The following is a 12,323-nucleotide window of genomic DNA, read 5'->3' on the forward strand; positions in this document are numbered from 1 at the left end:
GGAGAGACCGAGAGAGAGTATGCCAGCACACACCCAGCGCCAACTGACACTGGAAAACAAATTCACAGAATATATAGTGCTTTTTCATATAATTATGTATAAAACACTCACTGCGCCTTACAAGTGCCCCCTCCCTCTTTTTTGCCCTGTGTCACCGTGTTCAGCAGGGGAGAGTCCGGGGAGCCAGCTTCTCTGCAGAGAAAATGGCGCTGGTTAGTGCTGTGGGACCAAGCTCCGCCACCTCCAGCGGCGGGCTTCGGTCCCACTCAATTTTATAATACTGGCGGGGGATTTATATAACTACTGCCTCCGCAGCCTATAATACTCATATGCCAGCCTTAGAAGTTTATATTGCTGCCCAGGGCGCCCCCCCTGCGCCCTGCACCCATCAGTGCCTGTTAGTGTGTGTTGTGTGGGAGCAATGGCGCGCAGCGTTACCGCTGCGCGCTTACCTCAGGGAAGATCTGAAGTCTTCTGCCGCCTTGAAGTCTTCTTTTCTTCTTATACTCACCCAGCTTCTATCTACCGGCTCTGCGAGGAGGACGGCGGCGCGGCTCTGGGACGAACAGCGAGGGGAGACCTGCGTTCCGACTCCCTCTGGAGCTAATGGTGTCCAGTAGCCTAAGAATCAGAGCCTATCACTTAAGTAGATCTGCTTCTCTCTCCTCAGTCCCACGATGCAGGGAGCCTGTTGCCAGCAGTGCTCCCTGAAAATAAAAAACCTAACAAAATTCTTTTTTCAGAGAAACTCAGGAGAGCTCCCTGTAATGCACCCAGTCTCCTCTGGGCACAGGATCTAACTGAGGTCTGGAGGAGGGGCATAGAGGGAGGAGCCAGTGCACACCCATTCTAAAGTTCTTTATAGTGCCCATGTCTCCTGCGGAGCCCGTCTATACCCCATGGTCCTTACGGAGTCCCCAGCATCCTCTAGGACGTAAGAGAAATACAGTGGGATTCACACGGTAAGTACTGGGGTTAGGGTTAGGCTGCATTGGGGGGGTTAGGGTTAGGCAAAGGGGGAATGGTTAGAGTTAGGCTGCAGATGGGGACGGTTAAGGTTAGGCTGCGGCAGGAGATGGTTAGAGACAAGCTGCGGGAGGGGACAGTTAGGGGTAGAAATAAAATATTTATTGGGATCCATCAGGATTTTGAACGTCGGGATACCACTGTCGGCATTTGGACAGTTGGGGAAGTGACTGTTGGCTTGGTATCAAAAGCCCTACTAATCTATTGCATACACAGCAAGAGGTCCATTCAATGTAAAAATAGAAGTATACAGATGTGTCCTCATACATCTTGCTGACAGGTTTCGTGCAACTCAGTTAGCACCAAGCGTCTTTTTTGCCGAAAATGCATCGCTTTGCAAATAGCATGCGCAAGCAGACTCTGCTGATCAAAACGATATGCGGCTGTATCTGCATACAAAATGGTACTTAACCATCAGTGTTTTCTAGAAAAGCACTGTAGCGTACCATTTCCTATGCAAATACAGCTGCACACAGAATATAGACATGCCGCATACCATGTTAAACAGCATACAAGGTTTATGTGTCCTATTCGCATCATTTTGCGAATAGGGCGCATTTTAATGGATAAAGTTGCACGTAAAGACGCTCGGCACTACAATATCATGCACTAGAAGGGCTGTTTAACGTTCAGGGACGCTAGATGTATGTGGAAACATCTGTATGAAGATTAATGTTAACATTGCACCAGAACACCTGCCTTTACTCTCTAGCAATTTAAGTAGGAAGACATCTCCCCATGCAATATGTTTGTGGCAAGCTGTTTGTTGTGCTGCAGAGTTGGAATGCAGAAGAGGACTTCATTCCTTGCCTTGGCTTTCCTGCATTTAAATAAGGAATTGCACACATTTCCAAAGAGATCAAAGGCGGTGTTATGTCATAAGTCAGGACATCCTTGCACATACTTCAATCTGCACTACCGCCAAGGAAGAACATGTAGTTTGTCAGGTTATTTTATTGGTTGCAGGACATGTCTCTTGTAACGCATGAGGATTAGAGTCCCTATATCAGATAGCACCATCAGAAGCATTCCATGCACATCCCAACTTTGCTGAAAGCGTATAATAGTATACCCTACACTCACATCACGTTCATGGTGCCCAACCTTTTACATGATGGCTGTACTGATGCCATGTTATGTCACTATATGGGGAAAGGTACAAGGGTGGTGGGCCTTTTTATCTTGTTGATTCCAATTTTTATTTTCCACAAATGTAGTACAAAGATTACACGACTGGAGAAAACATTGTCTATTATTTTGTACAATTAGAACAGACTAACAAACTTCTAACATATACAATAAATAAGTTTAGGGGTAAGGGTGAGAGCGGCACAAGGGGGTTAATGTGAGGGGTCTACAGGAGGAAAAAAGACAAGTAGCTAAGGAGTGATGGGCAGAGGGATCTTTGCCTTTCATGAAATATGCAATTAGTTAGTATTTGAGAGAATATTTCTGTCATGTTTAAGCACTACAGGTGTATATGTGCACTTTTATGTGGTAACCATGTTCCTCACAAATGTGGAGTACCCCATTAAACTGTTGAATGGAACACAACAGATTCAAAAAAAGCTAGCCCTGATGTGGAGTTAGACGAAAGGCACTGTCAACAGTGCACACTACAGGGTGCAAGATACACATCTGTATGCTCATGTCTAACTCTGCATAGTTCTTACTGCAACTACAGCACCCGTTACCACCCAGTAACATCTATTCACTCATAAGTGCATGCGCAATCATACTGCAGATGACTCTGCATTGATTGCTCTTGTCTATGCTCACTTGGAGAATATGAAAGGCAGGATGGGTTCAGGAGACGGTTGATTCTATATCGGAGTGGGAGAAAGGACCTTCTGACGTACCTAGGGGAGGAGACACGTCACCAGGGGGAGGAGCTACGGACGAACAGGGTACCCGAAAAGAACGCTCGCCACGCTTCGGGCTCGGTGGCTCGCTTCGCTTGCCACCTGATTACTTAAGGTAATAGTTGGTGGCGTGGATAGTAGAGGAACTATCCCACTGGCCTAGCTCCTCCCCCTTGAGTCGTGACTCCTCTCCCTGACGGAAAAGGTCCCTTAGCCCACTTGGATCTAGCTTCAACCTTCAGGAGACCGGCAGTCAGGATGGCAGCGGTCAAAATATCTATCCCAGCATACCCACTGACAAAGTCTTGACAAGGGTGATAACAGAGGCTAACACTAACATTCCCTGCCCACAGCCTAACTCTAACCATCCCTCCACCCCTGCAGCATAATCATCACTCCCACCTTCAGCCTAACCCTAACCTCCCCCCATAGCCTGCCCCTAACCTCCCCCAGATACTTCCGTTTGGGATGCCAAATACATCCCTGCTAGGCATGCTCACCCAACTCTGTATAAACCTCAAGGTATCTTCTCTGGCCTTCCTACTACTCAGTGGCCTACTTTATAATAGCTCATCCTCCATGATAAAGTTGGTAAGGTGTGTGTCAGTGATCCTCTACACTTAACACAGCTGACATAATACGAATATATTTATACATGTTATTGATTATTTTAAGTTTTTATACTTCTTAATTTCCTCAAATCTAAACTACATCTAGCATAGCAAAAATACTTTGTAGATTGCACTACATTCCCTCCTTCGCTACTGAAGGGAACATCTGACAGGAGTAATTTATGTTTAGGTTGTTTTAGCAGTTAAAAAAGGCTTGCTTGTATAAACAAAGTCATTCTTCATCATCGTTTACAAGTGGTAATTAACTGCATGAACAGAGTAAACAATTGCTCAGAATTCTAAATATCTAAAATGAGATCCATACAAATGAGTAATTCCAGCCAGCAGACAATATAGTGAGCACTTGTTTCAAATAAATGTGCTCTTCATTATTTACAAATGATTAATACAAGTAACCATTCATTGTTCTCAAAAGGGACAAGTCACAATATTTGGGGGGGAAAAAAGACTATATGATGTGTATTTACTTAAAGGCGGGTTTATAGAAACGGAGATGTTGCTATGATGATATTCTAATTATCATTTATATAGCACCTTCTAGAAGAGAATTGCTAGAATCTGATAGGTTGCTATAGGCAACATGTCCACTTCTATAAACCTGTACTTTAGTAAATATACCCCTAAGAGAGACATCATGTAGGGAATTGCTACACAATTATATGGTCATCACTCTCTAGACATGTATGTGGTCAGTAAACGATTCCACCTTTAAAACTGTAAACTCCAACTACAAATACTTCATAGCAGTGGTTGCTGCAGCTTTCTTTACTTAAAAATGCTTTGTTTTCAGTCTATGCAGTTAAACATGTACATACACAACTGTACTCTGGCTGGTATTATTGTACCTGCTCACGACTGCTGAGATCCAACTGTTTCCAAAATTGAAAGTCTAAGCAAAGGTCATGCCAGTATTTACAGACAAGAGATGCAGAGAGGCAGCGCTCAGTCATTGATAAGTGAGAAAAGATCTGTTGGGGGAAAAAAAAAAAAGAACATTTCAATAATTTCCCAAATTTCCTGATCACCCCACGTTCGAGCATTCTTTAAATTACATTGAGGAAAAGTGGAAAAACAAGCAGCTATGTAATATATATAGATCTATTATACAGGGTTACATACTATTTTCCGGCAGGTGTTATGTCGGCTGTCAAGATCCCGAAAGCGGCATCCCACCCGCCAGATTGTCGGCAGCGGGCGAATGCTAAGAGTCCCCTTGTGGTCTCACTGCACTTGCCACAGGTTCTATTCTCACTCTATGGGTGTTGTGGACGTCAACACCCACGAGTGGGAATAGCCCCTGTGCGCCGGGATTCCGGTTGCCGACATTGTTGGCTGTCAGGATTCTGGCGTCGGTAACCTGACCGACGGTATCCCGACAGCCAGCAGATTAATTGCATCCCATTATACAGATGTGTCCTCTTGCATCATTGCTGCAGTCACACTAGACAGCCCTTCAAGTCGCGCCATGACATGGCGGTACTCGGTAGCGTCTTTTTTTGCACTTTTTCTTATTCGCAAACGAAGGCAATAGAGCGCACAAGCAGCTTGCCTATATTCTGTGTGTAACTGCGGCTCTATCTACATCTGAAATGCCACGTTACAGTGTTTTCCTGGAAAACACTGTAGTATAGCATTTTGTATGCAAATACAGTTGCAGCCCCACACAGAATATAGACAGACTATAGACTTGTAGCGCGCAGAGCAAAGATGTAAGAGGACATATCTGTGTATATCAGGAAAATGCGGGGAGGTAAATGACTCAAGAAGCACTATCCAGTACCAGAGCCAGATTTAAACCCAATATACTGTACAGTATGACCAAAAGGGTTCATGTTAGCATTATGCAGAGATGCAGCAGTATATACTGCTGGAAATTTGGTGAATGTTGATCAGAGATGTGCAGAAAAGGTAGGCACTGCCTCACCTGCCATAGACTTTTAACTCCAGAGTTCTGACTATTAAAATGATAAGGATTACACAAAGAACATATTTGTAAAAGATTCTTTGTATTTTTCATATCTAATATATAAAAATGAAAATTTGTCCTTCTGTCTTTCTATACAAATCCACAGTTTACAAGCGAAGATCGTGAAATTTTACATACAAGCGTATTAAAACGCGGCAGAGGCAACTAAAACAATCTGAAATCCCTAGCACCCCTAGGGGAGCAGACAGCAGCACAGAGTATATCAGGAGACAGCATAACTCCGGAATTACTGGAGCAATGTACTCAAAAATTGGTACACATATGCCTTACAATCTGGGAACAAACACTGTGGGGGGAAGACAACCCTAGCACCCCGAGGGGTGAGGCAGCAGCACTGAATATTTCAGCAGACAGCATAACTCTGGAATGCCTGCAGCGATTTACAACAAACTTGGTACACATATGACTTACACTCTGGAAACAAACACTGTGGGGGTAACCCACCACTAGCACCCCTAGGGGTGGGCCAGCAGCACAGACTATATCAGGACATACATGATATGTCAGTGATCACAGGGCTGCATGTGACAGGGCCTGTGACATGATGTGAGGAGGGGAATGCAGGTAGCACAAACTCACACACGGAGAGAGTTATAAAGTGGAAGTAGCACGGTCCTCCAGCAGCACAGAGTATATCAGGAGATACATAATGTGCTGCGCTATATAAGAAACTGTAAAAAAAAAAGATAATTTCACAGGGGCACTGACATGATGTGAGGAGGGGAATGGAGGCAGCAGGGAGCCACAGACTGAGAGTTGTATAGTGGGAAGAGCAGGGTACCTTTGGGGAACAAAAAGGGGTCTGGCCAATACACAAAGTGCGTCAAGGAAGCAAGATATGCCTATATACTAGATCTCCAACCAACGTAAATTAACAAACTACTATCATTCTAATTTACCATCCTCATCCCTTAAGGGCCTCATACACTAGTACGATTTTACACGATTTCACACAATTCAGATATATCCGTCTGATATATTGTATGAAATTGTGTACAATCGTATGTGTTTTACATCGTATCCAATCGATATATCACAGGGAAGTTTGACTGGCATTCTCAGGACACTCCCAGCCCTCGTAGCCCTCTATCCAGCCAATCAGATATATCTCATGGTACAATTGTATGCCGTACGATATATTGCACGCGATGTATAACGGCTTCATCAATCACATGCGATATATCTTATACAAAAACAGTGCAAAAGTACCAAATAGTATGGAATCACTCCCGAGAAGCTCCCAGGGGAGTTCAAGGGAAATTACATCTGACTTCAGCCTCAGACATGTCATTGTAGTGTATGGGGCCCTATAGCGAAGCACGGGTATTCAGCTATCTACAATATTATTTATACTGTGTGTTTAATATTTACAGTTATTTTTGTAAACAGACATTCTTAAAATCCCGGGGAACGCCGGTTACTCCAGCTAGTACTTTATATAGTCAAAACTCTGGTTTATACGTTAGCATGACAGGAAATTCTCTGCCTTACTCCACTGCACGATAGATAGATAGATAGATAGATAGATAGATAGATAGATAGATAGATAGATAGATAGATAGATAGATAGATAGATAGATAGATAGATAGATAGATAGATAGATAGATAGATAGATAGAGCACATCCAGTTGCAAAAAACTCTTAACAGTATATATCAAGCATCAAACCCTCACACCGATATTTACGCAGGTGCTTAAACCACTGGTATTTCTGTACCCAGTATCCAAGGGGTGCAGGTACATTACAGTAGCTCTACGTTTTCTATGTTTGCAGACAACAAATTCCCAGTTTTAACTGACAGAAATCATATTGCTCAATCTCATTCTCAAATTATACAACGAAACAGTTCAATCTCAGTTCTAGAAAATGAACTTTTCAAAATGATAAACCATGCTTCTTCATGCCTCCTTTCAGGATACAGACAACATCCAATAACTTGAAATGGCAACAAAAGAATGTTTCCTGATAATCTGCCAGGTAGTTTTATATCTCACACAAAAAGTGTCTACTTTTGTTACTCAAGGATGAATCTCCAGGCAGACATAAAGGCTACATAAACACATACCTTATCACCTATAAGGACACAACATAAAAAGCACAGGCCAACCAATTCCAGGCAATCTCCATAGCTGACAGTTGCCAGAGAGTTCTGAGATCAGTTCTTATTGAAGCTGGATACATACTAAATGATTTTTTAAACGATGTGGACGATAACAACACATTGTTACAATAATCGTCCAGTGTGTACACACAATGGGGGTCATTCTGACCTGATCGTAGCTGTGCTAAATTTATCACAGCTACGATCACTTACACTGACATGTGGGGGGACGCCCAGCACAGGGCTAGTCCACCCGCATGTCAGGCCGGCCCCCCCTTCACGCACATGTACAAAAGCATCGCACAGCTTGAAGAGCAACTCCAAGCCAGCGCAGCTCCTGCGGCTGGCCGGGAGTTACTCGTCGCTGCCCGGGTCGCAGCGGCTGCGTGTGACGTAACGCAGCCGCTGCGGCCCGCCCCCCCGCACGGTCCGACAACGCCCACAAAACGGCAGCCAAAAGCCGCCGTGCCTCTCCCTCCCGCCCAGCGACCGCCTCTGCCTGTCAATCAGGCAGAGGCGATCACTAGGCAACGACAGCCGTCGGCACATGCACAGTTCTGGCCTGATCACTGCGTTGCGATGAACTGCAGCGAGCAATCAGGTCAGAATGACCCCCCATATCATTAACGATGCGCATTCCCGTGGGTCGTTTACTATATCGCCTATGATCCAAAAATGTAGGTCAATCTGGCAATATCAGAAACTGCATGTTCGGGACTGTGCCAGGATGAGGTCAATGAAAGATATCATTAGCGATATTATTCAATGTGTATGCCCTATGTCGTTTGCCCAGGAGTTCAAGGGCAAACACTGACGATAACGCTCATGGAGCATATCGTCTAGTGCACAGGTTCTCAAACTCAGTCCTCAGGACCCCACACGGTCCATGTTTTGCAGGTCACCTGTAGATTTTTAAAATGTGACAGTTGGTAATACACAGTGCAGCTGCTGGGTGACATGGAAAACGTGAACCGTGTGGGGTCCTGAGGACCGAGTTTGAGAACCACTTGTCTAGTGCAGGCATTCCCAAACACGGTCCTCAAGGCACACCAACAGAGCAGTTTTTAGTGATATCCAGGCTGCAGCACAGATGGTTAAATCAAAATAACTGAGCTACCAATTAAGTCACCTGTGCTGAAGCCTGGATATCACAAAAACCTGCACTGTTAGTGTGCCTTGAGGACCGTGCTTGGGAATGTCGGGTCTAGCGTGTACCTGGCTTCAAAGCTAACGGCCTTGCTCCATGTTCTCCAATGACTGCCACCCACAGTGGGGTAACCAGGACTTCCTTCCAGCTATGTCCCCTAATGGGTGGTCTTCAGTATGCCAGCTGTTGGGATCCCGGCGCACAGTGTACCGGCGCCGGAATCCTGACACCCGGCATACAGACACCTTTTCTCCCTCTTGGGGGTCCACGAACCCCCGGAGGGAGAACAGATAGCGTGGCGCGCATAGCGTGCCACCGTGCCCGCAGCATGGTGAGCACAGCAAGCACACAAGGGGCTCATTTGCGCTCGCCCCAGCTGTCGGTATGCTGGCCGCCGGCATACCATACTACACCCCCCCTAATGGATTCTCAAAATGGAAACAAGCAGATCTTAAAGACCACTGTCTCTCATTATTTCTGTGCTGTCTCCAGACAGCTTCAGCCCTTAAATATATCATGCGCTTTCATTATTCTGCAGTCGATACACCACTCTTTCTATTCTACGGCTCTTACCAGGGTTGGATGGTTTAAACTAAATGTCTGGGGTGTTTTTTTTTGTTGTTTTTTTTAAACAACCACTTTGGAGGGGGGGAGGGGTTTATGCTGTGACTACAGGTATGGTGCAGTCACTTCTTTAAAAAAAAGCCTATTATACGAAAAAAACTAGTTTTTATTCAAAATGTTTAGTGCCATGCCGCCCAGTGCTAATGCTTAACTAGTGTGTGTGTGTGTGTGTGTGTGTGTGTGTGTGTGTGTGTGTGTGTGTGTGTGGTTTTTTTTCTCTGAAAAGTGCTTTTGCATTTTCCATTTTGTTTTACTATTCAGATTCATTTAAGTATACTAAAGGGCCCTACACACTAATAGATTTTAATAAACGATATGAACGTTCTCGTTCATTAATGAACAAGAATGCGCTCATATCGTTTAGTGTGTAGGAACCAACGATGAACGATGCGTGGCCCCGCGCTCGCTCATCGCTGGTGCCCAGTCGCTTATGCATGCAGGCCAATATGGACGAGATTGTCCATATTAGCATGCACTGCTATGGAGCCGGGTGACGGGGGGGAGTGAAGAAACTTCACTCCCCCCGTCACTGCCCCACCCCCCACGCCGCCGGGTCGGCCATATCCGCCGTCGTGCAGCTCGGCGGCGGATCACCAAATGTTTATGGGACTTAATAAGTAGGACCAATGCTCAACATTAACTTATTTTCAGTTTCATCTATCTGAGTGTGCTTTGTTTGTATTATAATTATTCTTTATTTATATGACGCCACAAGGGTTCTGCTACGCCTAACAAAGTACATAAACAAATGAACAAAACAAGAACAGTGGCAGAGTACAAGACAATATAGGTCTGATCAGGGAGGAGGCATATTTTCATTTGAAGTGCAATGTATTGCTATAGCTACTGTAGCTGTAGTGATACATCAAGTCTAAAATATTGCCCTTCAAATCAAAATATGCCCTCCTCACTGATCAGCACATGCACCTAGAGTGATACTGATGGCATTAGTCTTAATAAGTATTAATCACACAATCAACATAAGGTGTGTGTAGAGGCAGCAAAAATCTGATCCTTATGTGCATATTAAGTGGATCAATCCAGTGCTATGAATTTAGGGTTAGGTGAGGTCACAAATGTTCCTTTTCCTACAAGCATATTACGACCAAGACGATATGGTTCTTAGAATTTACCGCACTATGGGGGTCATTCTGAGTTGATCACACGCAGCAACTTTTTGCTGCCCGTGAGATCAACAAGACGCCGCCTATGGGGGGAGTGTATTTTTGCATAGCAGGGCTGTGAACGCTTGTGCAGCCCTGCTAAGCAAAAAAAAAGTTTTGTGTAGAACAAGACCAGGGTAAGAATTACTTACCCTGTGCGATGAATCCAGCGTTGCAGGTCCCGGAATTGACGTCAGACATCCGCCCTCCAAACGCCTGGACACGTCTGCGTTCGCCGCACCACTCCCAGAAAACGGTCAGTTGACGCCCCAGAATGCCTTCCTCCTGTCAATCTGCTTGCTATCGCTTTCTTCGTTCTTCTTGTCATTGCTCAGCGATGGCGCGCCTGCGCACTGCGGCCGCCGCGCATGTGCAGAACCGTCCCGTTCGCACTGCTGCAAAAAACAGCAGCATGCGAACGGGTCGGAATGACCCCCACATCAAGTAGATGAACAAGGTCAGTTGCACTTGTTCAATCATGCAGTCTAGAGTATAAATATTCACATATGCAGTGGCAGGAAAACAACTTACAAGCTATGAGGTTTACAGACTAAGCCTTGGAGAGAGATACGGTTGACTAAGATAAAGTACCAGCCAATCAGCTCCTAACTGCCATATAATACAGGCTGTGTTTGAAAAAATAAGAATTTACTTACCGATAATTCTATTTCTCATAGTCCGTAGTGGATGCTGGGACTCCGTCAGGACCATGGGGAATAGCGGGCTCCGCAGGAGACAGGGCACATCTAAATAAAGCTTTTAGGATCACATGGTGCGTACTGGCTCCTCCCCCTATGACCCTCCTCCAAGCCTCAGTTAGGTACTGTGCCCGGACGAGCGTACACAATAAGGAAGGATCTTGAATCCCGGGTAAGACTCATACCAGCCACACCAATCACACCGTACAACTTGTGATCTGAACCCAGTTAACAGTATGATAACAAACACGAAGTAGCCTCTGAAAAGATGGCTCACAACAATAGTAATAACCCGATTTTTGTAACAATAACTATGTACAAACATTGCAGACAATCCGCACTTGGGATGGGCGCCCAGCATCCACTACGGACTATGAGAAATAGAATTATCGGTAAGTAAATTCTTATTTTCTCTAACGTCCTAGTGGATGCTGGGACTCCGTCAGGACCATGGGGATTATACCAAAGCTCCCAAACGGGCGGGAGAGTGCGGATGACTCTGCAGCACCGAATGAGAGAACTCCAGGTCCTCCTTAGCCAGAGTATCAAATTTGTAAAATTTTACAAACGTGTTCTCCCCTGACCACGTAGCTGCTCGGCAGAGTTGTAATGCCGAGACCCCTCGGGCAGCCGCCCAAGATGAGCCCACTTTCCTTGTGGAGTGGGCCTTTACAGATTTAGGCTGTGGCAGGCCTGCCACAGAATGTGCAAGTTGGATTGTGCTACAGATCCAACGTGCAATCGTCTGTTTAGACGCAGGAGCACCCATCTTGTTGGGTGCATACAATATAAACAATGAGTCAGATTTTCTGACTTCAGCTGTCCTTGAAATATATATTTTTAATGCTCTGACAACGTCCAGTAACTTGGAGTCCTCCAAGTCGCTAGTAGCCGCAGGCACCACAATAGGCTGGTTCAAGTGAAAAGCCGAAACCACCTTAGGGAGAAAATGAGGACGTGTCCGCAGTTCTGCCCTGTCCGTATGGAAAATCAGATATGGGCTTTTGTACGATAAAGCCGCCAACTCTGAAACTCTCCTGGCTGAAGCCAGGGCCAATAGCATGGTTACCTTCCATGTAAGG

General features: G+C 45.2%; 1 protein-coding gene across 4 annotated transcripts in view; it reads right to left on the minus strand.

Moving 5' to 3' along the window:
- Positions 1-12,323, minus strand: part of FBXL17 (F-box and leucine rich repeat protein 17) — a 1,047,892-nt gene that overhangs the window by 917,438 nt on the left and 118,131 nt on the right. For all 4 annotated transcript variants that reach the window (XM_063964092.1, XM_063964089.1, XM_063964090.1 and 1 more), the window contains exon 2: positions 4,366-4,488. In XM_063964092.1, coding sequence (XP_063820162.1) covers positions 4,366-4,470 — 105 coding nt within the window. In that variant the 5' untranslated portion in view covers positions 4,471-4,488. The remainder of the gene's footprint in view (positions 1-4,365; positions 4,489-12,323) is intronic.

The sequence above is a fragment of the Pseudophryne corroboree genome, chromosome 1 (assembly GCF_028390025.1).
Source record: "Pseudophryne corroboree isolate aPseCor3 chromosome 1, aPseCor3.hap2, whole genome shotgun sequence".
In the NCBI taxonomy this organism is placed as follows: domain Eukaryota; kingdom Metazoa; phylum Chordata; class Amphibia; order Anura; family Myobatrachidae; genus Pseudophryne; species Pseudophryne corroboree.